Source organism: Sapajus apella, unplaced genomic scaffold (genome assembly GCF_009761245.1).
Source record: "Sapajus apella isolate SASKATOON/1434 unplaced genomic scaffold, GSC_monkey_1.0 scaffold43, whole genome shotgun sequence".
Classification (NCBI taxonomy): domain Eukaryota; kingdom Metazoa; phylum Chordata; class Mammalia; order Primates; family Cebidae; genus Sapajus; species Sapajus apella.
In genome coordinates, this window is record NW_022436983.1 from 3,426,980 (window position 1) to 3,453,494 (window position 26,515).

Below are 26,515 nucleotides of genomic sequence, written 5' to 3' on the forward strand. Positions count from 1 at the left end.
GGCCCTCTCAGTGTGACCTAAATCCTTATCAAGCTTGGCAGCCCTCTGCAGGCACCCAGATGACCCCTGGCCTTAGTGACAGTGAGGACCAGCCCTCTTCGGCCTCCAGCCTTCCCGGAACCCCTTGCCTAACATCCTGTGTGGTAATCATGCCTGTTGGCCTCACTTAGTCCTGCCGGCCACTGCCAAGTTCCCTCTGCTAGTTCCAGATGCTCCCACCTCTAATGGAACCATCAGGAAATAAAAAGCTGCAGCACATTTTCTCTCTCAGGTCAGAAACTCCTCCCAGCACTTTGGGAGGCCAAGGTGGGAGGATCACTCGGGTCCAGGAGTTCGAGACCAGTCTGGGCAATAAAGTGAGACCCCATCTCCACAAAAAGTTTAAAAATTAGGCAGGCATGGTGGCCAACGTCTGTGATCCCAGCTACTCGGGAGGCTGAGGCAGGAGATCACTTGAGCCTGGGAGGCAGAGGTTGCAGTGAGCTGTGACAGCGCCACTCCACTCCAGCCTGGGCGACAGAGCAAGACCCTGTGTCAAAAAAAAGAAAAGTGGGCAGCTGTTTGGGGAGCAGGGTAAGGGCCACATACTGCCTGATAATGGTGGGGTGGGGGCGGCAGGAAGGTGACTGAGTGATCTGAAAGGCAGCTGATCCCATGATCTCACTTAAACACCTCTCACCCTACAGAGAAGCCCTGATTCCATTTGCTGTCTTTCTTAGCAATGTCTCAGCAAACGTCCTCCATTTGCCACACGGGTCCAAGCTTCCGCTTACTAAGCACCCACGTGCCAGACAACCCCGGAGGCAGGTACTCCCATCGTCCCCACTGTACAGATGAAGAAACTGAGCTCAAGGTCACGCAAGTGATAAGGGGCGGAAGAGATTTGAAGCTGTGCACTGAGGCGTGGCAGGCGTGCGCGCTCAGACCCCTAAATCCCTACTCTGGATATTAAAGACGGAAGGACGGAGCCGCTCATTCTACAGACGGAGAAAAGCCAGACCTGGGGAGTCCCAGAGCGGGTGCCAGATCGTGGGGAGCAGCCAGCACCCCAGGTCCCCTCCACGACACAACCACGTCCCTCGGCCACTTCTGGGGCCCGCGCGCGTCTCGGACGCGGCAGGACAGCTCTAGGATGCACGGAGACCCCCGGGCCGGATGGAAAAGCGGGGGCAGACCGACGCACCGCTGCGCCCCGGAAGCTCCGAGGCCCCGCCCCGGCGGCCGCCAGCGGGGGGCGTGGCCTCGCCTGCGCCCCGGCCCCGGGCCCGCTGCGCCCGAGGCCCCGGAGGCCTGAGACCTCAGGCCTGGGGCGGCGTGGCGGCCGGGCCAGCCTTGGCCTCGCGCCCTCCCCTGCTGTCGCCGCGGGCTCTGCGGGTGGTATCCAAGCGTCGTGAGGCGCGTAGCCGCGTGACGCGCGCACCTGTCCGGGTGACGGGCCCTGCGGAAGAGGAGGCGCGGCCTGGGGCGCAGGGAAGCCCCGGGGAGCGGGCCCGGCCCTCAGCGCTGCCCCGGCCGCGAACCGGAGGAGCGGCCTGCGCCGCCGCGCGAGAGGAAGTAAGCGCCCCCCGCCGGCCCCGCCGCCGCCCCCGCCCCCGCCCCGGCGCCTCCATCCCGCGCTGCCTCCGGGCCCCAGACCGCGCGGAGCCCCCGGGCCTGGCGGCTTCGGGGCTGCTCAGGAGGCGGCCAGGCTCGCTCCGAGCGGCTGAGCGGCCCTTTCCCTGGGCTTCCCGACACTGAGTTCCAGGAGAGGGGGAACTCCGTGCCTTCCTCCGGTCCTGCTTAATCCTTGGCGTTGATTGGCCCTCGGGTTTCACACAGCGTGTCCTGTACCCGGATCCAGTGAACGGTTTTCCAGAGGCAGACTTCTTTGGGTCTCTGAAAATCAGCTCACCCAACCTTGAATGCTTAGCCAGAAGTGAGAACTTCTGGAAAAATCCTTGCCCACTCCCCCAGTACCCCCAACAGGCCCATAGCTCATGAAAGGCAGCAGATGAGGGAAAACTGGTGTCAAATGGGCGTATTTTTTATTTTTTCACTTTAATAAAAGATAGGGTCTTGCTTGGTTGCCCAGGCTGGAGTGCGGTGGCACAAACACGGCTCCCTGCAGCCTCTACCTCTTGGGCTCAGGCGAGCCTCATGCCTCAGCCTCCTGAGCAGCTGGGACCACAGGCGTGCACCACCACACCTGGCTAATTTTTGAACCTTTTGTAAAGACAGCGGTCCCGCTATGTTGCCCAGGCTGGCCTCGAACTCCTGGGCTCAAACCATATCCTGCTTAACTCTTCCAAAGTGCTGGGATTTTAGGTGTGAAGAACCACGCCCAGCCAGCGTATTTTAAATTATGTATCATATCCCTTTAATTTTTCGTCATTATGATTGGAAGGTCATGATAAGCTGTCTGAGTTATTCCTTGGCATTTTTCTATGGTGGATGGTTAGTTGGTTTTAACAGCAGTTCAAGAAGCTAGCAAGAAGGCCTTCATTCGTGACGCTGATGGCTTAATGATAGAAACTAGCATTTCCGCCTGGGCCCAGTGGCTCACACCTGTAATCTCAGCGCTTTGGGAGGCCACGGCAGGCGGATCACTTGAGGAGGGGAGCTCAAGACCAGCCTGGCCAACCTGGTGAAACCCTGTCTTTACTAAAAATTCAAAAATTAGCTGTGCATGGTGGTGGCAGAGCCTGTAATCCCAGTTGCTGGGGTGGCTGATGCAGGAGAATTGCTTGAACCGTCCTGCCCAGCCTGCGGAGGTTGCAGTGAGCCAAGATCCTGCCCCTGCACTGCAGCCTGGGAGACAAAGCTAGACTCTGTCTCAAAAAAAAAAAAAAAAAAAGCTAGGATTAGGAATTCTTCGGTGCTTACTGTATGCCAGGCATTGTGCTCAGTGCCTTACATGACTCCTATCAATTTGTTTTCCCATTCTGTGGTTGAGGTACAGAGAGGTTAAATAACTTGTCTGAAATCACACAGTTACTGAGTAGCAGCAGAGATTTGAATCCAGAATATTCTCATGGAGCCAGTTCTCCAAAAACTAACCCTTGAAGGTTTTCAGGGTTTCAGCAAAGCAACTGAGGTTTACACATGATGTCTTCATGATGTCAGAAGGAAGAACTGCGAAAGGCAGAGTGGACCCAAGAGGCCGAGGCCAGTTAGAGCAGTTGGTGTTCAGAGCAGCTTGTCTTCATGGAGCAGAGAAGTAGCCCATCTGGTTTGAACCACTGTTCGGTATCTATATAATACAGGGTTTTAAATTTTGCCATTCAGGGATGTAGTTACATTTTATAGGAAGGTTAGCTCTGGGACCAGACTGCCTGTTTTCAAATCCTGTCACCTTTTTTTTTTTTTTTTTTTTTTTCTTTTTTGAGATAGAGTCTTGCTCTGTCACTCCGGCTAGAGTGCAGTGGTATGGTCTCAGCTCACTGCAACCTTTGACTCCTGGGTTCAAGCGATTCTCCTCCCTCAGCCTCCTGAGTAGCTGGGATTACAGGCGCCTGCCACCACGCCTGGCTAATTTTTGTATTGTTAGTAGAGATGAGGTTTCACCATGTTGGCCAGGCTGATTTTGAACTCCCGACCTCCAGTGATCCTCCTGCCTCGACTTTTCAAAGTGCTGGGATTATAGGTGTGAGCCACCATAGCTGGCCACGTTATTTGGCTTCTTTTTGCTTTAGTTTCCTCTCTACTCACTGCTAAAATGGAGGTAATCATGGTACCTACTTCTTAGGTTGTGGCAAGATTTAAATGGTCTGATGCTTGTCATACTTATAGCCTAGCATTTGGCATATGGTTAAATACTCCATAAATAGCTCTTTTATTATTAAAAGTGTTGTTTCAAGTTGTAAGCTGCTGCTAATGTGTGCTGTGTCGCTTTGCTTGAAGTCACCATTAGAGATGTGTTCCTTTGTGCCATCTTTCAAATGCAGAAATGACAGTGGTCCTGTGCAAATGGGATTTATTTGTTCATTTGGCAGATATTTATAGAGCGCCTTCTGTATGCCAGGCCTTGTTTTGGATACTGGAGGTACTGCGGAGAAAAAAGCAAACAAAAGTCCCTGTTCTCATTGGCACACACAGTCTTGGGGAAAGGAATGGCAGACAATAGGCAAAATGAATGTAATGATCATGCAGTGTATTAGAAAGCGATGTACTATGGAGAGAAATAAAGCAGGAGAGGAGGATGGGAGGGGGCGGTTTACAATTTTAGAGTGGTCTGAGTAAGCCTCACTGAGAAGATGACATTTTAGCAAAGAACTGAAGGTAGTGAGGGAGTAAACCACGTGGACGTGGTGGGGAACATGAGGGAGTCGGCCAGGCGGAGAGAACAAGTGCAAAGGCCCTGGGGCAGAAGGCTGGGCAGCCAGAGCCTAGACAGACAGGATGGTAAGAGAAGCGCTCAAAGACGTAAAGGGCTGGAGGCCATCATGTATGGACTCTGCAGACGTCTGCACAGAGGAATGACATGATCTGGCATAAAAAGGTCACTCTGACCGCTGCACTGAGGCTTAACCATAGAGGGTCGGGAGATAGAGGGGGCCAGTTAGGAAGTTCCCACAGTAATCCAGACAGATGACAGTGGCTGGCACCAGAGTGGCGTGATAGAAGGTGGTGAGAAGCAATTGGATTCTAGATACTTTTTTTTTTTTCTTGAGACAGAGTCTTGCTCTGTCACCAGGCTGGAGTGCAGTGGCGCAATCTCGGCTCACTGCATCATCCGCCTCCTGGGTTCCAGCGATTCTTCCGCCTCAGCCTCCTGAGTTGCTGGGACAACAGGCGCATGCCACCACGCCCAGCTAATTTTTTGGTATTTTTAGTAGAGACGGGGTTTCACCATGTTGGCCAGGATGGTATCCATCTCTTGGCTTCATGATCCGCCCGCCTCGGCCTCCCAAAGTGCTGGGATTACAGGCATGAGCCACCACGCCCGGCCAGATTCTAGATAAATTTTGAAGATAGAAACTACAGGATTTGCTGACAGATCAGATGACCCCAAGGTTCCTGGGTCTGAACACCTGGAAGGGTAGAGTTGCCATTTACTGAAAATGGGGAAAACTACATTGGAAGCAGGTTGGGAGACAAAGCAGTTCAATTTTGTACATATTAAGTCTGGCAAACACGCCGCTAATGCTCTGAGAGTAGTAGTTGATTGATGAGTCTGGAGTTTAGGGGAAGTTTGGGCTGTAAACAGAGACTTGGGCAGATAGGCAGTTGTGTACTGTAATGTCTACCAGCGGACTTTGTGAGGGGTGGGGAACCTAATTCATAATCTAGTCCAATAAATGTGGTGTAAATAGTCCCACGCTGGCCAACTTCAGTAGAATGTCTTCATCTCGTAGATGCAGTGGAGATAAATAATTTCAAGAGCATAGATATTAGTGAAATGTAGTGAGATGTTTAGGAAGTAATGAGTTTTGAGTATTTATTACCTTTTTAATATAATTTATTTAATTTTTTTTTTTTTTTTTTTTGATACAGAGTCTTGCCCTGTCACCCAAGCTAGAGTACAGTGGCACAATCTCGGCTCACTGCAACCTCTGCCTCCTGGGTTCAAGTGATTCTCCTGCCTCAGCCTCCCAAGCAGCTGGGATTACAGGCATCTGTCACCACACGCAGCTGATTTTTGTGTTTTTAGTAAAACGGGGTTTCTCCATGTTGCCCAGGCTGGTCTTGAACTCCTGGGCTCAAGTAGTCCTCCCATCCCGGTCTCCCAGAGTGCTGGGATTATAGGCATGAGCCACCGTGCCTGGCTATTTAATTATACATTTATATAACTTTTTAATAATAGCCATGTTGAACAACTGGCTTGAAAAATCCTAGAAATTTAGTAGTCGACTGTTGCGTGCAGTTATGAGGTGGCTCCAGCACATCCCTGGTTATATTGACCCAGGACAGGTACCTAAAGATGGGAATGAGGATTCTCTGAGATGAGAGAGGAACAAGGACCCCAGAGCCTGATCTGGAAGCTTTTGTCCCCATTCTGGCCCTGAGGGCAGTGAATGCAGATCGGAGGTCATTGACAGCAGGCTTGATTTTTATCTACATTGATGGGTTCAGCATAAATGGACAGAACAGGCAGACTGCAAAAACAAACAGACAAAAAACTTGGGTTGGCTATTGTGAAAAGACGAGGCACATCACCTTGTGCTTTAGTTTAAAATGATCTTTAGTTTGAACTTTTGTTTTACTCCCACATGTTCTTTTTAAAAAATTCCAAACTCATGGGTCATGGTTTGAAGAAAATTTCCCTTCCTCCTGCCTGGCGCACAGAAGGTAACGTCAAAGGCTGGGAGAGGGAATAGGGCAGCAGCAGACATTGACCTTTACCTCCCAGCTCCTCTCTCCCACCCCTTGTCTGCTGGGCACCGAGGATTAGAACTGCATCCTCCTGTGGTTTACCAAAAAATGCTCTGCGGCTGGAGCTTCAGCATAGGCTGGGTCTGTCTGTGCCCGGTCTGGTCGGGGACAGCTGCATGCCTCTTCCGCTTGGGTGAAAACAAAGGCCGGAACCTGAATTCTGATCCAAACCTCCTGGCTGGCTAAGCCAGTGTTCCCACCTTCTGGGATGTTAGCAGAGCCCTCTAACTGGTAAGTCTCTCCCAGGATGACTGGTAGGAGCCTCTCAGGATTAGAGTTAGAGACAGTGAAGGGTGCCCAGGACTGGGCCCGTGTGCCCACAGTCAGCCCTGGCTCTAAGATGAGCCGTCAGAAGAACGTCTTTTCCACCTACCTACAGGATGCCTCCGCAGCACTTTGTTTTGTAGTGAATGTATTTCTGGCAAGTATCTTAAATAAGAATTGTAAATGAAATTGCATCCTCCACACACGTAAGTCATAGCTTCAAAGAGCTTTGTCTTAACTGCTGAATGACGCACAGTTATCAGCCCTTGGCTTCATATTTTAGTTCTCTGTTTCCCTGCCTGGCTGTTGAGGTCAAAGCTCGAAGCACTCTTGCCTTATAGAAATGTGGAGGGCAGCTCCCGGAAAATAGGGTGCGGATCTTCTTTTCTCGGAAAACAGGACTTAGGGACACAGAAAGATCACACAGAGCCTTTATCTCACCCTCCCATTTCCTAGAAGAGGAAACTGAGGCCCAGCCAGGCTAAATGACTTGCTCAAGGTTATGTCGTTGTTTAGAGGCAGGGCCCTGACAAGAGGCACCACACATTCCAGTTCCCAATCCGATGCCCACTCTTACAGCTGCTCAAACTTTCACTAAAGATTTTGTCATTGATTTACCCGTTTTTTAAAAAGAAGTGATTCGTAGTTGGATAAGCCTTTGAAAGGCTACTTCCAGGCTCTTTGGCTAACTTCAAGTTTGTAATTTTGGAAGATTTATTTCATAGCCCATTCCTCTCAGAGCAGGCAAGGAGGCAGAGGGGAGAAGTGCTTCAGAAAAAAACCTTCTGAAGCAGAGCCTTGCAGCTGAGGGGGAGGTGTGAGCCCAGGAGATGTGTTGGAGCTGACTGTGCCTCTGCCCCAGAGGCTGGGGTCCCCCTGTTCCTGACTTTAACTTAACTGGGCTTCTCTGGGCCTGCTTATTTCTCTGTCAGGGCAGCAGGGAGGATGACCGAGCCAGCCTTCCTCCTGCTGCTTCCAGACTAGCCAGGAGTAAGCTAGGAAACAGGGTGTGTTCTTCAGTGCTATCTGCAGGGCCTGGCTCTAGCCCCAGGAGAGGTGGGAGGTTCACAGTGTTTTTCCTGACAGCAATGGTATTATGCCACCCTTGGGGGCCCGGAAGGCACTTTGCATTTGATTAACTTAATTAATTAACATTTGTGCAGCAGTTTTGTCACATGTATCATCTCAATTAAACCCCCCCCCCAGTTGATGGTAACTTGCCCTGTTTTATAGATGAAGAAATGTGGGCCCTAAGTCTCTAATCATCTACCTGCTGTTATAGAAAGGAGTTCAATCACGGCTCACCGCAGCCTGGACCTCTTGGGCTCAAGTGATCCTCAGCCTCCTGAGCTGCTGAGACTACAGACATGTGCCACCACACCCAGCTAATTAAAAAAAAAATTTTTGTAGAAATGGGGGTCTCGCTACCTTGCCCAGGCTGGTCTGGAACTCCTGGGCTGAAGCGATCCTCCTGCCTCAGCCTCCCAGAGTGCCGGGATTATAGGCTTGAGCCACTGTGCCTGGCCTAATTAGCTGATTTAATTAGATCACGAAGCTAGGCAGTGATCTTGACCCGGTCCTTGGACCCAAATGCCACATTCTTCTGCTTGACTAAGGAAGCTGTTTAGCGTCGTGACTGAGGGCCCAGACTTTGTGGCTTGACAGTTTCCTTCACCTCCCAGTTTCCTTGTCTGTAGAATGAGACTCCTCACAGAACCCCCTCCAGGAGACTGTTGTGAGGAACGACTGGGACGGTGCATTTAAGTCATTGGTACACGCTGACTACTTGGTAAGCATAGGTATTATTAATGGACTCAGGAACAACCAGTTTTTACAGTGGGATGGGCAAATGAAACCGTTTGAGACTGTTTCGAAATCCAGTGTTAGGCCCTGCCCTGTACCTACTGAATCGGAATGTCTTTGTCTTGGGAAAGGGAGCAGGAGGCGACGCGTTCGTGTTTATTCTGATGCCCTCCTTTGATGAGAGTCATTGCTCTAGAACTCTTTGTTCTAGTACTCACTGCTCAGTATTCCAGAGTCTTGCTACTCAAAGTGTGCTCTTGGACCAGCTGTCAGCACCTCAGGTACCTCTCCTTCTGCATCAGAATCTGCCTTTTAAAAAGATCCTCAGAAAATTCAAATGCTCATTAAAATTTTAAGAAACACTGTTAAGGTTAAAAAACATAAAAAAACAAATACACACACCACCCACACTCATTTAGGAAAGAGTTGTTCTCTGGTTGTTTTGCAACCACAGAGTAAGCAACCATGTTGTAATACCCAATATCTTGGATTTGTTTATAGGAGTGCTGGGAACATAAGTAACAGATAAGGGAGGCCAGCCTGAGAACTGGGGACCCACAACAGGATTGGTCGGTGAAGACTGTGGCAAACCTGAGTCAGAACAGGATTAAACAGAAGGCCAGGAGTCACTTCAGGCCAGGTGGCCATCTGTCACAGCTGCCTGCAGTCTTCTGGGGTGGGGGCAGGAGTGCTGGTCCTTGGGGCTCCCCCACCTGCCCATGCCAGCACTCTGGGGGCCTTAGCTCTTCCCTTTGTACCAGGCACGTCCGGAGCGCTGGCTACCAGGGTCCCATCAGCAGCTCTGAAGCGCAGCCTGCCAGCTGGCGGCTCCTCCTTCTCCAGGCTGTTCTCTGAGCTTCAGATTTCTCGCTGCCCCTCTCCCGCACTGACCTTGCAGCTTCTCCTTCCCTCCAGACAGGGGCGAGATTGCCGGTTGAGGAAAAAACGCTTGAAGGGCCAAAGACAGGGACTGGAAAGCAGCAGGAAAGAGCAGAATGGTCCTGTGGTCCGTGTGTGTTTTTAGGGGTGAGTGCAGATACAGGGAGCGTGGGAGAGGAAGGCTGGGGAGCCACTCGTGGCCCCGATCCTCTAGTTAAAGCTCCGGTAATGGACACACCATGTGTCCTGTAGGCACTGGCTCAGACGCTGTTGTTGGGGCCTCATCTTGGGTTGGTCACTCACTAGGACCCTCTCGGAGATGGATCTTGAGAGAGACGAGGACAAGGCAAAGGGGTGGTGGGAGGAGGGGGTCTGATGTCAGGGTCAAGAGGCAGATTTGTCTCCTCTGTATACAGATGGTGGAGAGGTCATTGGGCCGGTTCTGTGGGGCCTTTGTAAGTTATCTCTTTAAACCTCAGTTTCTCCATTTGTATTACCAGATTACAGCTTCCTAAAGTTGCCAAAGATTTTGTGAATCCTTTACCTGATAAAATGCCTGACATATAGCAGGTGCTAATCAGCCATCTCAGTTCCTTCTTCACTGCTCCCACCTGCAGGCTGGGCCCCATTTCCACCATGGATTTCCCACTAGTTCCAATGGGCATGCCGGCCATGCTTACTTTCCCCCTCACTTCCTTCTTTCCTTCCCTCCAACACTGGCCTTGGTTGGAAACTAGAGAGCTGGAGAGCTGAGGAGTAAGCATTCAGCACATGAAGCCCTACAACCTTTGTTAGAACAGAAGGCCAGAAAAAACAAATGCTTGGTGCGTTTGTGACCCACCCTAGGCCTCTACCTCTCATGCACATCAGCTCCTTCAGTTTAGGCTGAACACTAGCTCAGGTGGTTTGCTTCCCTGGGGGAGGCTGTAGCCTGCAGTGGCTGTACAGTGTCAGTCCCAGCTCCCCTGCTTTCTTACCCTGGGACCCTCATTGACCCAAGCCTCAGCTTTTCCATTTGCAGAATGAGAAAACTGTAACAGAACCCACCCCATGTGGTTCTTTCCAGGATTGTTGTCTGGATTCAGTGAGCTCTAATGCACATAAGTACTTAGTGCCAGCACTAAGTGTTAGCTATTATCACTCTTCCAGGATGACACCTACCACTTTGTGCTTAATAGGCAGCAGGCATAGGCCTAAGCGCATTATAAGCATGAACTTCTTTTATCCTTATAACAACTCTGTGGTGTAAGTACCACTGTTACCCCCATTTCAGATGAGAAAACCGAGGTACAGCCAGGTTAAATAATTGTGTAGTTACTAAGGGGTTGTACTGGGATTCAGACTCAGGCAGTCTGTCTGGAGTCTATGTTTTCTGTCACTATGCAGCTGAAGTTATTAGTCAGCATTTTGTAGTCGGAGCCCAGTAGACGTGGAGAAGAGGAACGTGAGAGGTGAGAGGAGGTGGTTCTACCCTCTCACTGTTGCAGCTGTCGCCTGAGGACCTGCAGCTATTCCTAGGCTGGGGCTGCCCTGCTTGTCCAGGTGACCTGTGCTCCTGAAGGAGACCAGCCGTGGTCATCAAACGGACAGCTCCACTCCCAGGCCCATGGCCCTCCCTGGTGGCCTTTGCCACTTTCCCATGCTCCTGGTAGCAAAGTGACTCACCTCTAGCATGTGGCCTCTAACTTTCCCAGGCAGAGTCCCCATCTACAGGGCAGGCTCCCTACCCACTGACTTCCTGGTATAGAAGCCCAGCTGCCAGGAGGGAGGGATGAGCTGTGGGCCTCTAACCTATTCTTAAGGAACACGTGGTGGTGGTTTCTTGCCAGGCAAGAAGTGTTTGCTTCACATCACGGCCACCTGAACCATGTCTGATCCTTCCTTGTTCCTCGTCTGTTTCTCTGTGCTTTGCAGGCCCCCCGGCATGTGGAAGATGCTCACAGTGGCGATGTGTGTGGCCCTTCTGGGCTGTCTGCAGGCCCAGGAGCTCCAGGGACACGTCTCCATCATCCTGCTGGGAGCAACTGGGGACCTGGCCAAGAAGTACTTGTGGCAGGGACTGTTCCAGCTGTACCTGGATGAAGCAGGGAGGGGCCACAGTTTTAGCTTCCATGGAGCTGCTTTGACAGCCCCCAAGCGGGGCCAAGAGCTCATGGCCAAGGCTCTGGAATCCCTCTCCTGCCCCAAGGACATGGAACCCAGTCACTGTGCAGAGCACAAGGATCAGTTCCTGCAGCTGAGCCGGTACCACCAGCTGAAGACGGCCGAGGACTATCAGGCCCTGAACAAGGACATTGAGGCACAGTTCCAGCCCGCGGGCCTCCAGGAGGCTGGCAGGATCTTCTACTTCTCAGTGCCGCCCTTCGCCTATGCAGACATCGCCCGCAACATCAACAGCAGCTGCCGGCCAGGCCCAGGCGCCTGGCTGCGGGTTGTTCTTGAGAAACCCTTTGGCCATGACCACCTCTCAGCCCAGCAGTTGGCCACAGAACTCGGGAGCTTTTTCCAGGAGGAGGAGATGTACCGGGTGGACCATTACCTGGGCAAGCAGGTGAGCATCAGCGCGGAGCCTGCCAGGGTTAGAGTAGGAGCTGGGTGGTGGCAGACCCCAGCAACAAGGCCACCCACTCATTGTGGAGCTGGGCCCCAGGGCACTGTGAACTCAGAGCTCCCATGGTCTCCTGAAAGTGGGCAGGAGGTGAGGGGTCAAAGGAAAGACAGCAGCAGGCAGGACTGTTGGGTCCTTGTCCGTGTATCTGGCCTCTTTTGTCCTTTGGACTCTGGCTTCTCACGCCTGCCCTGCATCCCCTGTAGAGGTGGCCCAGGGACTCCAGTGTCTGGATCTGGCTTCCTGTTGGGTGTGCTGTGGGAATTAGAATGAGCTTTCTTCTCATTTACATTTTTTTGTTTTTTTTGAGACAGAGTCGTTCTCTGTCACCCAGGTTGGAGTGCAGTGGCATGATCTCGGCTCATTGCAACCTCCACCTCCTGGGTCCAGTGATTCTCCCACCCTAGCCTCCCTAGTAGCCTCCCAAGTAACAGGCACACACCACCACGCCTGGCTAATATTTTGCATTTTTAGTAGAGACGGGGTTTCACCATGTTGGTCAGGCTGGCCTCGAATTCCCGACCTCAAGTGATCTGCCCGCTTTGGCTTCCTAAAGTGCTAGGATTACAGGTGTGAGCCACCGCACCTGGCCTCATCTACTTTTTTTCAAAATCTTTTTCTTCCTGAGTTCTGTGTTGAGCCAGAAGGTTGGCAACAAGAACTTAAACCAGGGAGCAGTGGGACGCTAAGCCCAGGCCCTGGGGAGGAACATGAGGTAACCTCCTGGGTGACACATGTCAGTCACTCAAAATGCCTTGGAGGCCCTTGGGGACATCCTGTCCCAGGAACCCCAGCAGAGAGCACAGCAGCCCTGTGTTCTGGTACTGAGCCCAGGTGGTGCGGGTGGGCACAGGCAGCTGTTGAGAACAGAGACATGATTTCCATCACACCCTGTCTGGAGTTGCCCATAGCTGGATTCCTAAATAGTGGTCCTTAGACCTGGACCATTCCTGGGGAGGTTTTCACTTGTTAATGGCAAGATGAGAAGAAATACTGAATGTGCTCAATTTGAAGCTTTTCTTGCTACATTTTTGGTGTTAAACCTATCTTTATTAAAAAATAGTTATACTAGAAGATATGTAATTTTGAATATTCTTTTTCTTGGCAAAATACAAATCTGATAACCCTTTGGAGGTCACTTGCAAATTTTTGGAGGCTTTACTGGCCCATGAGACCCTGAAGTCCAGAACTATTGCTCAGAGGGCATCTTCTGGTCTAAGAAGGGAAGGGAGCGGGCAGAGACCTTCCTGGAGGCCAGGGTTCCTCCTTCATCGTGAGAGGACCCTGCAGCACACCATCTTCCTCCCGACAGGCTGTGGCGCAGATCCTGCCTTTCCGAGACCAGAACCGCAAGGCTTTGGACGGCCTCTGGAACCGGCATCACGTGGAGCGGGTGGAGATCATCATGAAGGAGACCGTGGATGCCGAAGGTGTGTGAGTGGCCCTGTGTGCTGGGTCCCTCAGCCTCTGCCTGCCCGCTGTCTGCGGTGAGGCCTTGGGCACTTCTTAGAGGGAGGTTTTCTGTGGGCGTATGGTCTCCCTTCGAGCCTGCCGTGTGCCCAGCTCTGAACTGGACTAAACCCCAGGGTGCTGGTTGGCAAAGCCCAAGTAGCCATTGCTGCCCGTGGGGAGCATATAGTCCAGAGAAGCAGGCCTGGCACAGACTCCGGAAACCACTGGCACGCAGCGGAGGCTGGAGTTCCCCCGGGTTCCCAAGTGCGTAGAGACTGTGGGAGCTGTGTGAGGGCTTCTCTGACTGCGGTGCTTGCAGCTGTGGCGCCCCTGCCTGGGCACTGCCCCTTGGGTCCCCCTCACCTCCTGACCCCTCTCTCATGTTAGTTCTCAGCTGCATGGCCCTCTAGGAAGGCTTTCTGAGCCCTGCAGGCCCACTCCCCTCACCCTCATGGTGCCGCACGCCTCCTCTCCCTGCCCTGCACGGTGTTGCCCTTGCCTTGTCCTTGTCCACCCTGTCTCTCCTGCCAGCCTGTAGGCTGCAGGAGGGCACCTCCTCTCCGGCACCTGCCACACACCTCAGATGTGCTGAGTAAGCACCTGGAAGGTGGGGGGCCTGCATCAGGCCCACCTCTGCCTTCAGCTGGGTGGCCTCAGCATGTCACTCTTTGCAGCTGTGAGATGAGTACGTCCTGTCAACAAGGACAGCTAATGTCCCTTTGGGACCTGGCATTCGTGATGGTAGCAAAGTTTTGGAGCATTGACCGTGAATATGTAAAGCCCTGGCTCTTGCCCAGTAATGATAACAGCTAATGTTTACTGTGTTCCCATTCCCCCAGCTGCCGGGTGAGGTGGGCGCTGTTATTAGCCTCCTTCCAGATGAGGATGGTGGCGAGTCCACAGCCCATGGTGGAAGGTGGTGGAGCCTGATTCTGGGGGCAACAGTCTGGCCCCAGCACCCGGACCTGGCGCTGCCGCCTGGTGCTGCCAGCGCTGTGTCAGTGGCCAGCTCATCCCCGCGGCCACTTTCCACAGCTGCAGCGGGAGCACCCGAGGCCACCGCGCCACCCCCCCTCCAGCCCCCGCAGTGCATGCTGCCACAGGACAGGGCCCAGAGCCCTGAAACTGGGGTGGGCCAGGAGGTTTGTCCTCTTTTTCTCTCTTCCTTGCTCTTTCTCTGGGCCATTTTCTCTCGTTCTTTTTTTCCCCTTGGTTTCTCTCTTCAGCTGTTTCTCTATTCCTCTCTGAATGTGTATTTAGTGCCAGAAGCTCTCTGCGGGGCTGAGATGCCAGTGAGCTACGAGACTCAGCCGCTCAGATATGGCTTCCTAATACTGCGCAGATTCTTGGGTGCTGTGGGGGGTGATGATCTCATCACACGGGCTGGTAGGACAGATGCCAAGATGGAGCCAGGCGCAGTGGTGTGCCTGTAGTCCCAGCTACTGGGGGCAGAGGTAAGAGGATCATTTGAGCTCAGGAATTGGACACCAGCCTGGGCAGCATAGTGAGACCCCATCTCTGAAAAAGAAAACAATATGGGTGACAGGTGTTGCAGGCAGGCAGAGCGGTCGGGGGACGACATGAGGGATGGGTGTGAGGCCAAGCAGGACTTCCACAGCCAGGCCTTGAAGGACATTGCTGGGCTCTAGAAGGCACTGGGTTTCTCTACTCCAGAATCCACAGCAGAAAAGAGGCCCTGTCCCCTGCAGTGAGCCTTCGTGGGTCTCAGGGAATTGTCCTCCAGCCCTTGCAAACTTCCCCTCCCTGTCCTCAGCCAGGGCTCCGGCCGTAGGTTTCCTTCTGCACCTGTGTGTGTGTGATATCCTGGCAGGCACGTGTGCTGGGCCTATCCCTGCTTTGTCTTCAGATAAGTGAGCTGCACCTGGTGCAGAGAGCATGGCGCAGAATGGAAGGGGCCCTGCCCCCGCTGCAGCCTGCAGGCCGGCACCTGCACCTCTCCACCTGGCCTTGGCCCCATCCCCAGTGAGGCTGGGATACCAGGACTCCTCCCCTCTCCCCTTTCTGGCAACTCCTTCCTATCCCCACCCTGGGCTGGGGAAGAGCTGTGATGTCTGGAGTTTATCTGTTGGTGCTTTGCCTCTTAGTTTTTCCAACCCTCCTACCTTGTTTCCTTCTTGGTATCTTGTGTCATATATGGGTTCTTTGTAGGTCCCATGGAGCCAGGGACCAGGCAGATTGCAGGCCTGATTATCCTAGCAAAGGTACTTTTGGATTTTGGAGAAAGGAAAACAGAAGACAAGAAAGAAAGACAGGCGGAGCTCTGGGCAAGTCTGTTTGCCGAGACAGTCTGAGGATGTTGGGTTTCAACAGCAATACAACAGCCTGGGCTGGCTATCCTCAGGGTCCAGGAGGGAGAGGCAACCGGGGCCCTGTTGTCACTAAAGCAGGCCCAGCCTTGCCTGCCAAGCGGGGCCCTGGGGGAGGGTCCGCTGCTCCTAAGCTCCAGAGTGCAAGGCCTTTCATTCAGCTGGGCCCTGTACCTTCAGCCCAGGGGCAAAGGGGGCCTCAGCGCAGGACAGGCAGTGGGGGATCCACTAGTCCTGGGGGCTTGCAGCCTGTCATGCCAAGGCCCGAGTGGGGCTGGTTCAGTCCGTGCCCCTTGTCAGAGGTGGCCAGCAGGACTGCAGCTGTCCTGGGGTTTGGGCCTCACTGTTTGGCTTGTTTACCTGCCATTTACAGACAGAGGCCTGAGACAGCTGGTAGCAGGGAGGGACTGCCTGCTGCTGCGCCCAGCCCCCAGCAAGAGGGCCTTGGACACAGGGTGCTTTGGCAGCAGAATGAGCTCGCTTGCTCTCTCTCTGTCTCTCTCAATTTTGTGTGCCTGCGTGCCAGAGGACACATTCTGTCTGCATCCCAAGAAGGTGGCCTGGTGCAGCCTTGCTGGCCCCAGCACTGTTCTGTGCTGTCCCCTCTGGGTTCTGCTTTGGAGCCAGCCCCTCAGGGACCCCCTGCCTGTGGTTCAGGCTGGAGAGAGGGGACAGGCACCGCTAACCTGCAGTGTATCCTAGCACGGCCAGGAGCCTTGTACCCAGCGCAGCAGGGTCTAGGCTGCCACTATGCCCTGAACAAAGATGGGAAACAGGCAGGAGGAAACGCTACCTGCTGCCGGACTTTGGGGGGCTTAGCAGGCGAGTGCCGCTGCGGTGGGGCTTAGTGTGGGTGGAACTTTTCCAGGGCAAGATTCAGAGCCCCACAGTCTGACTGCTAAGCAGAGGGGCAAAGTGCAGGGCAGACCATTCTCCCCAACTCCTCGCCCCACGTACACTACAGGCCATTCTCCCTCACTCCCCCACCCTGTGCTCTGCCCCTGCCAGAGGTTCTGGTAGATCCCAGCTGCCCCCCACCTCTGCAGTCGTGCAACCCTAGCTGATTCCTAGGCAGGAGTGACACCTGCGTAACCCAAGCCAGCACCCTGAATGCTGGGAAGGGAGGGGCTGCAAGCCAGGCCTGGGAAATAGTGTTCCTGGTCCAGAGCTGCTGCAGGCCCCAGGAAAGGGACTTCTGAGCTGCAAGGTCATTTGGATGTCTTCCCCACCCCCATCACACACATCTAAGTGGGTGGAAGTGGCGTCCCCAGCTCCCTCCCCTCCCTTTCCCTCCATCTTCCATGCTGGGTGAGTGTTTTTTTTTTTTTTTTTTTTTTTTTTTAATGCTGCAGCCTCTGGCCCAGAGGAGTTTGCTGCAGAGTCAAGCCTGCTGCACAGGCCAGAGGGGGTGGGGAGGAGGAAAGGAAGATGCGATCTGGTACCCAGCTCCCATGCAGCCTGACCTGGGGTGCTTCTCCTGTTCATCCAGCCTGTGAGCCTCTGAGAGTCACAGCTACCCTGGGTACCCCGACTGGGGTCTCCTGAAGCAGCATGAACCATAGAAGGAGAGTCACTGTGCCATCTTCATCCCAGAGACGACCCTGGCTGGCCCTCATCATGGCGTCGGGAGGGGCTCTGCAGACAGGTGGGCCCATGTGATTAATGGGCTGTGTTCAGCTGTCTGGGTCCAGCTCCCTTTTCTGTCAGGAGTGCTGGAATCAGAACCAAGGTCTCTGGCACCTCAGAGCCGGAGCCTCTAACCACTGAGCTCCATAGCCTCCCAATCTGGCCAGGCCCTCAGTAGTTGGCCTCCCTGCTGGGACGCACTCAGGGCCAGGCTCTCTGCTGCCCTGGTTTCCCCTCTGTGTAGAAGGCCTGTTGTTGTTGTTGTCGTTGTTTTAGAAGGCAGGAGGGAGACTTCCTGAAGATGTCACTGCTGGGAGGGTCCCTGTCTTGACATGGGGAGAGGAGCCTGATGCGTGCCCACCTCTGAGGGCTGGAGTGACCATTCATTGCCTCTCACCAAGGGACCAGGGCAGCCAGGGTCCTTCCAGGCACACACCAGCTGTCCTGCCTTCCAGCCTGGTGTGCCAGAAGGGGCCGGGAGCTCGCTCAGCAGGGCCGGTTCCCCTTCCCACCCAATCTGCAGAGCTGTCTGCAAGGTGAGCCCAGGGCAGCTGCTGGACCTCCTGTCCAGAGAGAGCACCAGCCAGCACACTGCGCTCTCCTTGGCCCTCACCTCTTTTTATTTTTAGTAATCCCAGAAGGTGTCGATAGGGATTGCAGCTGGCTGTTAGTTGTTTGTCTTTCTCTTTTTTAATCTATTTTTTGTTAGGAAAACCTGGATTTCCCACAATGTGGAAGCAATAAGGAGGGGGCTTCTGGTCCCAATTCTGAAGGCTGTGACCTTCAGCACACCTCTGTGCAATGCCGATAGCCCCAGTACCTCTCTCTTGGTAGTTTTAAGGATTAAATCAGATAATGCACGCAGAAATACTTTACAAATGGAAGTGTTGTTGTTCTTCCAAGTTTGCAAGGAGAGGTAGCGGCAGTGTTCTTGCAGTGTGTCTGAGTTCCACGTGACTTATATTGGATTATTATGTAAATCCTGTAATTGATCTATCATACTCTTTTATGTCCATTCTTTATATAATATTTCTCTCACATATACACACTCAGTTGTATATGTATTTAAACATGTATTAGCAGTATGCATAATATATCTTTTAATATTTATATTTCTGTTCAGTTCTGTGCATGCCACAGAATATGTGTTATAAACTCTGTTAGTAAGCTTTTTGGTTGTTTCTAGTTTTTTGCTGTTTTATAATTATTATCTTAGAGATGGAGTCTTGCTATGTTGCCCAGGCTGGTCTTGAACACCTGGTCTCAAGTGATCCTCTCTCACCTTGACCTCACAAATGGCTGAGACTACAGGTGTGTACCACCTCCTCTGGCTTCTGTTTTAGATAGTACTTTGGGAGCCTTTTGAAAAATTGAGATACAATGCACATATCACAAAATTTACTCTTTTAAAATATAAAATTAAGTGGTTTTTTGTATATTCACAAAGTTATGCAACCACTTTCTAATTCAAGAATATTTATGAACATTTTAAAAAACATCTTCCCTTTAGTAAACTTCTGTAGAGGGATGACTGGGCCGAAAGGGAAGAAATGCTTCCTGGCTGTTACTCCCTCTTCTGAATTGAGCAGCACAGCCGGCGGGCGCCACCATGGCCCCCCGCTTTGTCACCCTGTGACCTTGGTGAGCTCTGGACCTGCACAGGCGGGAGCCAGGTTTACAGGAGGTCTTTCTTCCCAGTGTCCAGCCTGGTTGTGCTTTTCTCTATCCTTTTCATATACTAATGGGTTTCAGCCTTCAACTTTCAACCCAGGAAAACATGCATACTAGGAGCCAATGTAGATCATTTTTAGGAGAAATCAGTCCACCATAACTGGCAGTAACTAGGAAAGATCAGCACCAGGAGGAGGGCCAGCCCCTCACTTCCTGTCCTTGCACTCAGCTGCATGGCCTCTTCCCAGGGAGGTGCCAGGCCACCATCCGGTCACTGCAGTAAACCCTCAAGAGACAGAGCTAACCAGGAGAGGAGCAACGTCCATAAATCTACAGACCGTGTTAAACACAGGCGCACCCCCTGAAGCTTGAAATTAAGGAATAAAGGAAGCTCTCTTTTACCCATCAGGTAGTAAACCCGTGGAATGCGTTCTCTCTGAGAATTGAGAGAGGATAAAAATAGGAAAAGGGCCACTTAGGGACTTGCTAAATTAATGAATAGTAAGCAGATAACAGGGCTTTTAGGGACTCTGCTGTGTTCCTTCATCAAAAATTCATCTGTTTTTAAAGCTTTACCTATGCTCTTTACATATAAATCTACAATTCATTGATTGGAAGGCATATTTTTCATATTTGGACATCTCTGAAATTGGGTTTATCCTTAATAGTGGAACCGGAAGCCCTTTTCTTTCTTAGTGGTTATAAAACAGCAATCCTTCCGCCACTGATGGCGTTGCGAGTTTGATGAAACCCAGTTTATCTCCAATGTCCGTTGTCTCTCCAGGCCCTCGTTTATACCTCCAGCCGCCTTTTAGATAGTTTCATGGGGTGTCACACCATCACTTCAGATTCAGCAGATTTAGAATTCAAATCATCACTGCATTTTTCTCATGAAATACCAACCGGCTTTTCTAAGCTCTTTATTGCCAAATGGGAACAGTGCTCTCTGAGTGCCCGGGTTGGTCGTCCCTCTCTTTCAGCATCTATCATAAGAAAAATCCCAACCAATATTTATTCAGTGTTTCCTGTGTGCTAGCCACTGTTCGATGCCCTGTTTGGATGTTAACTCCTTAAGCCTCACAGCAGCCCTGCAAGGGAGGTGCAGGGATTATTGCTTGTTCACATGTGAGGTGATGTCGCTTGCTGGAGATCACAGGGCTGAAAGAGGCCAGAGCTGGTATTTAAACCGGGGCAGGCTGGGCATGGTGCTTTATACCTGTAATCCCAGCACTTTGGGAGGCCAAGACAGGTGGATCACTTGAGGTTAGGAGTTCAAGACCAGCCTGGCCAACAAGGAGAAACCCCATCTCCACTAAAAATACAAAAATCAGCCAGGCGTGATAGCGTGTGCCTGTAATCCCAGCTACTTGGGCTGCTGAGGCAGGAGAATCGCTTGAACCTGGTAGGCGGAGGTTGCAGTGAGCCAAGATTGTGCCGCTGCACTCCAGCTGGGGTGACAGGGAGACTCCATCTCAAAAAAAAAAAAAAAAGATAAAATAAACTAAAATAAAAAAGCAGGGCCACCAGGCTCCAGAGACCACACTCCTGACCACAGCTCTGCGCCACCATTCACAGATCCAGCCAGTCACCAAGTAGCTTTTATTCATCTACTGTAATAACGTCTCTGCATCTTACTGTGACTTTGTTCCCTCCTACCTTTGTTACTTCCTTTGATTGCAGCAAAGGCTGCCTCGTTGATTCCATTACCACCAGTTCCATCCCGTTCATCTTGCAGGTCACAGACAGCTTCATCTTTCTGAAGTACCTCTTTCGTAGTTCTGCTTCCCTGCTCTAAACCTTTTTTAAAAAGTTTTATTGAGCTGTAACTAACAAATCCTACAGTTTACCGGGTTGAGGTGGACAGGCCAGTGAGCTTTAGTATATCCACAGATCGTGTGTCAGTACCACAGTCGATATCAGAACATGTTCATCACCCCAAAGGAAGCCCTGTACCCCTTAGTTGTCATCCCCTGACTTCCCCTTCCCCCAGCTTCTGCCAACCACAGATCAGCATTCTTTCAGTGGGTTTGCCTATTCTGGATATTTCATACATCCAGGATCATAGGTGTGTGGCTTCTATCACTTAGCATCCTGTGTTCAGAGTTCACCCATGCTCTAGCATGTATCAGCCCGTCATTTCCTTTTACTGCCGCATAATTCCTGACTGTATAGATCTGCCATGATCTCGAGTCACCAGTTGGCAGACATTTGGGTTGTTCCTACTCCTTGGCTATTATGAATAATCCTGTAGTGGGCATTCATGTACAAGCTTTTGTGTGGACCTGTGTTTTTATTTCTCTTGAGTATAAACCCAGCAGTGGAGTTGCTGGATCATGACTCTGTTTAACTGTTTGAGGCCAAGAACTCTTCTTTATTTATTTTTTTAATTTTTGGAGACAGGGTCTTGATCTGTCAGTCTGGCTGGAGTCCAGTGGTGCAGTCATAGCTCACTGCAGCCTCGACTTCCTGGGCTCAAGTGATCCTCCCACCTCAGCCTCCCAAGTAGCTGGGACCGCAGATGCATGCCACTATGCCCAGCTAATTTTTATATTAGATGGGGTTTTGCTATGTTGCCAAGGCTGATCTCAAACTCCTGGACTCAGGGGATCTGCCTGCCTCAGCCTCCCAAAGTGCTGGGATTACAAGTGTGAGCCACTGTGCCCGACCTCAAGAACTCTTAGAAGCTCCTTAAACTACTTAGTCTAGTTTCCAAGACCCCTTCCATGTGTTCTCAGTTTCTGCTCTTCTGAATCACAGACTGGCTGTCAAGCTCACTGCTATTGTTTGGCCTGCGTGTGCAGGCCTCTGCTGCCAGTCACATGCTGTTCACCCCACCTAGGATGTGGCCCACTGCAGTCAGCCCACACATATATTTATTTGAGACCCATAGCATTTTTTAAAAATCAAAATTATTTGCACACATTTTAAAGTCTTGAGATTATACTTAATCATCCACATTTTTATGTTATTCCGAAAAATTGGAAGATTTGGTCACCCTGGGCCCACACTCCTGTGAGGACCACCTGACTACAGCCGAGGCACTTAACTGTCCCTCTGAGGGACACCAGCCTTACTCCATCCTCCTCTTTTGCTGGCCCTGGTAGGCATTGGAATCCCTGACCTTTGCCCTAGACCCCTTCTTCCAGAAGCTCAGTAGGCGTCTTCATTGTGCTGTTTCTAAAGGCCAGGGGTACCCATGCCACTCCATACTCTTCTGTTGTAGGGTTGAGTAGTAGATAATTAAAAGGGAAATGTTTTGGTGGTAAGAATTGCAGGCTCTGGGACCAACTGCCTGGATTTCAGTCTCATTTTTACCTCTTTGCCAGCTGCGTGACCTTGGGTAAGTTATCTAACCTCTCTGAACCTCAGTTTCCTTATATTTTAAAATAGGAGGCCCTCCTTATATGTCATCATTGTGAGGATAAATGGGCCGATCCGCGAACATTGCTGTCGTCAGTATTCTCCTTTTCTGGGTGTCTTCTCAACAGCAGCACAAGACCTTTGAAGGCCTCATCCCTACGGAGTGGCAGGAGCCCACCCGTTGTCTTCCCTGTGGAGACCACTCTTGGCATTTTGGTTGGCACAGTTGGGCTGGACTGTCCTGCTCATTTCAGACTGTCCCTGGAAAGAGCTGCACCCTCAAGCTTCAGTTGCTATGGATGGGGACAAGGTGCCTTGCTATATGAGTGGCTGCTGGCTTCATATCTTGCCCCCGACACTGGTGCTGCTGTCGGAATGGCACATCGGGCTGATTCAGGGCAGGGTGTTCCCCAGTCGTGACCTGGCACGCTTGCTGTCTCTCTGGAGAGAGAGAGAGAGAGAGAGAGAGAGAGAGAGAGAGAACACACCACCAACCCGGTCAGGACGGGCACCATGGACCTGGCAGCTGCTGGGAGGAACTGTAACATTGGGGTTCAGGGTGCCCTCAGCTCCCCTGAGGGGATGTTTCCCCAGGTTCTTGGTCTCCTGCCCTCTCAAGAATGAGAAAGGGGACCATGGCACAATGCGCAGTAAATGCCAGACTCAAAAGTGTTTGTAGAAAGTGATTTATTTAGAGAGAGAGAAACAGGAGGAGAGAGAAAGAAACAGCTAACTCTCACACTGAATGAGAGAATCCAGAATGATGGAATCCGGGAGAGGAAAGCAGTTTCCACACTGAGTGGAAGGGAATAGAGAGAGAGATGGCGTTTTGGAGGGGAAGACAGGCTTCCACGAGAGAGTGTGGAAGGGGACTCCAGAGGGAGATCCAGGAGAGAGAAAGATGGCTTCCAGCTTCCACGAAGGGAGTGTTTGTGGAAGGGGACCCAAACATGGAGTCCGAAGGGGTGTGGAAGAAGGGGACTTTTAACCTGGGAGGAATCCCCACCTTCTCTAAGACCCCTGGCCAATGAAAGGAGTTCCTTAGAACTTCCCCTGGAGTGATTGACTCTTAGTTTCTTCCCTTGCCGGCGAAATATAAACATAAATCACATAAATCGTTGAATCGCCCAGATGGAGAGAGATGGGAGGGGGCATGGCGCTAGGAATTTCTGCTCTCAAAACCACGCCCCCTTGTGGACCTGGAAAGAGAACACCTTCCCTCAGGACCATGAGTGGCTCAGCAGGCCTGAACTTAGGACTTGCTGCTTTTTGTCTGTTTGAATTAAATGTTAATTAAATACTAGGTAAAATCAGTTTACAGAATGCATGGAAGAGCTACAGCACTATGGTAGAACAAACACCTGTGCCCCACTACCCATTTTTAAAAACAACTTTCTTCTCCTGTGTGTGCCTCCCCACATTCTGTCCTGTTTCCTCTTTTCACGCTTCCAGGTTGTAGATGATGATTCCCTCACTTCTGTTTCTTGTTTCCATGCACGCCTGCCTCCCTAGACAATCTGTTGTTTAATTTTGAACAAGAGTCATCCTGTATGTGTCCGAGCGTGGCTCTTTCTGTCTCTGTGTCCAGCATTTGGAATAATCGCTTGAGATCTGTCTTCTAGCTGACTCTTTTTTACAGCTGTTTCTCATCTGTAAAGCCCATCTACTGAATTTCTAATTTCCAATTATATTTTTCATTTATTGAAGTTCTGTTTATTCTGGTCACTTTATATCCTATGATCTTTCTCTCTCTCTCTTTTTTTTTTTTTTTTTTTTTTTTTTGAGATAGGGTCTCACTCTATTGTCCAGGCTGCAGTGCAGTGGCACGATCACAGTTCACTGCAGCCTTGACCTCCTGAGCTCAAGCAGTCCTCCCACCCCAGCCTCCCAAATACTTGGGACCACACTTGGCTATTTAAAAAAAAATTTTTGTAGAAACAGGGTCCCACTTTGTTGCTCAAGATTGTCTTGGACTCCTAGACTCTGGGCTCAAGTGATCCTCCTGCCTTGGCCTCCCAAAGTGCTGGGATTACCAGCATGAGCCACTCCACCTGGCCTACATCCTATTTTCAAATTAATCTTTATTTTATCAAAGTAATCATGTTGCTTTCTCACCACGTTACATTTTTGAGGTGTATCCATGACAATGTATGTGTCTTCATTATCTCTGCTATCCACTGTCTGAACTTAGTGCTGTATGACTGGCTAGGGATGCAGCAGAGAGCAGAAACAGCTCAGATGAAGCCTCCCTTGTAGTGGGGAAGAAAGAGAAATGGACACTGAATTACAGTCAGCTGGCCTAGGAGAAGACAGGGCCCTTCAGAAGGGGTAGGCCAAAGCTTCTAGAAGCTGAGCCCATAAGGCTGAGAGGGAGTTTGCTGGGTGAACAAACGAATCCCAGGCTAGGGGTCCTGCATGCAGAAGCCTTTGAGAAACGATGGTGTCATGAGCCTAGGCTCTCTCTGTAGGTGAGGTTGTGAGGAGACTTGGGCATTGGAACTCACATGTAAGGTGGTATGCATTGGAACCGTGAGCTCTAGGACTGTCCTGTATATTTGAGTCACTGATAAACAGCACTCACTGAGGGGTTGAGCCTGGGAGGAGGGAGTGGAGTGGAGCTGGTGGTTAAGCAGTGCCTGCTTCTGCCCCACCAGCCTGGTCACCCATGTCCTTCCTCACACATGAAGCAGGGGTGACCACGGTGCCTGTGTGCTGGGTCTCTGTGAGTGTGGGGAGGAGCGCCGGTATTACATTGTTTTGCCAGTTTGTTACATTGTTATGCTGCTGTTACGTCGTTATTACACCAGTGTTACGTTGTTACTCCAGTGTTATGTTGCTATTCTGCCAGTGTTATGCCAGTATTACATTGCTACACCAGTGTTGCTGCACCAGTTTTGTTACACTGAGTTTATGCTGTTGTTATGCTGGTGTTGTGTTGCTGTTGTTACACCGTGCTATTACGTTGTTGTTATACCAGTATTGTTATGTTGTTGTTACGACAGTATTATGTGTTACACCAGTATTATGTTGTTGTTACATTACTGTGTTATGCCACTGTTGTTACATTAGTGTTACACTGGTGCTGTTATGTTGTCGCTGTTATGTATGCCAGTGTTATGTTGGTGTTGTTACACCAGTGTTGTTATGTTGGTGGTGGTATGCCAGTGTTACGTTGCTGTTATGCCAGTGTTATGCCGGTGTTGCTATGCCAGTGTTGTTAGACTGATGTTGTTACACTGGTGTTGTAACGTTATTACGCTGGTGTTATGCTGGTGTTGTTATGCCAGTGTTACATTGTTGTTATGCTGTTTTTGTTATACTGGTGTTGATATGTTGTTATGCTGGTGTTACATTTTTACACTGGTGCTGTTATGCCAGTGTTGTTACATTGTTATGCTGTGTTGCTGTTATGCTGGTGTTATGTTGTTATGCCAGTGTTCCTGTTACACTGGTGTTGTTACATTATTACGTTGGTGTTATTACACCAGCATTGTTACACTGTTATATGGTGTTGCTATTGTTACGCTGGTGTTGTTACATTGTTGTTTCGCTGGTGTTAGGTGGCCGTTATGCCAGTGTTGTTACATTGTTACATCGGTGTTATGTTGTTACACCAGTGTAATTACATTGTTGTTATGCTGGCATTATGGTCCTATTGTTATGCTAGTGTTGTTACATTGTTATGCTGTTGTTAGGTTGCTGTTGTTACACTGATGTTACATTGTTGTCACAGCAGTGTTATGGTGTTATGCCACTGTTATGTTTGATGTTGCTGTTGTTATGCTGGTGTTATGTTGCTGTTACCCCAGTGTTATACTATTATGCCAGTGTTATGTTGCTGTTATGCCAGTGTTATGGTGCCATTATGCTGGTGTTATGTTGTTACACCGGTGTTATGTTGCTGTTATGCCAGTGATATGTTGATGTTAACGCCAGTGTTGTTATGTTGGTGTTATGTTGTTACACTGGTATTGTTATGTTGGTGGTGTTACGCCGGTGTTGTCATATTGTTACACTGGGGTTATGTTGCTAGTGTTATGCCAGTCTTGTAACATTGCACCAGTGTTATGTTGCTGTTACACCAGTGTTGTTACATTGTTACACTGTTATGCTGGTGTTATGTTGCTGCTATGCCAGTGTTATGTCGGTGTTACACAGGTGTTATTACATTGTT

At 50.8% G+C, this 26,515-nt stretch overlaps 2 protein-coding genes across 4 annotated transcripts in view; both read left to right on the forward strand.

Moving 5' to 3' along the window:
* The first annotated feature begins 1,272 nt into the window (after positions 1–1,272).
* H6PD (hexose-6-phosphate dehydrogenase/glucose 1-dehydrogenase) overlaps positions 1,273–26,515 on the forward strand; it is a 33,850-nt gene continuing 8,607 nt past the window's right edge. Inside the window, exons 1-3 of one of the 3 annotated variants that reach the window (XM_032300301.1) lie at positions 1,273–1,554; positions 11,212–11,848; positions 13,218–13,335. In XM_032300301.1, the coding sequence (XP_032156192.1) occupies positions 11,222–11,848; positions 13,218–13,335 (745 nt within the window). In that variant the 5' untranslated portion in view covers positions 1,273–1,554; positions 11,212–11,221. Of the gene's footprint in view, positions 1,555–5,725; positions 6,583–8,081; positions 9,445–11,211; positions 11,849–13,217; positions 13,336–26,515 lie in introns of those variants that run through there. The other 2 variants (XM_032300300.1, XM_032300302.1) reach the window with 2 other exon arrangements.
* Positions 13,344–26,048, forward strand: LOC116566250 (spidroin-2-like). Its single transcript, XM_032300303.1, has 2 exons — positions 13,344–17,579; positions 26,037–26,048. The coding sequence occupies exon 1, from the start codon at positions 15,426–15,428 to the stop codon at positions 16,530–16,532; it is 1,107 nt and encodes a 368-aa protein (XP_032156194.1). The 5' UTR covers positions 13,344–15,425; the 3' UTR covers positions 16,533–17,579; positions 26,037–26,048.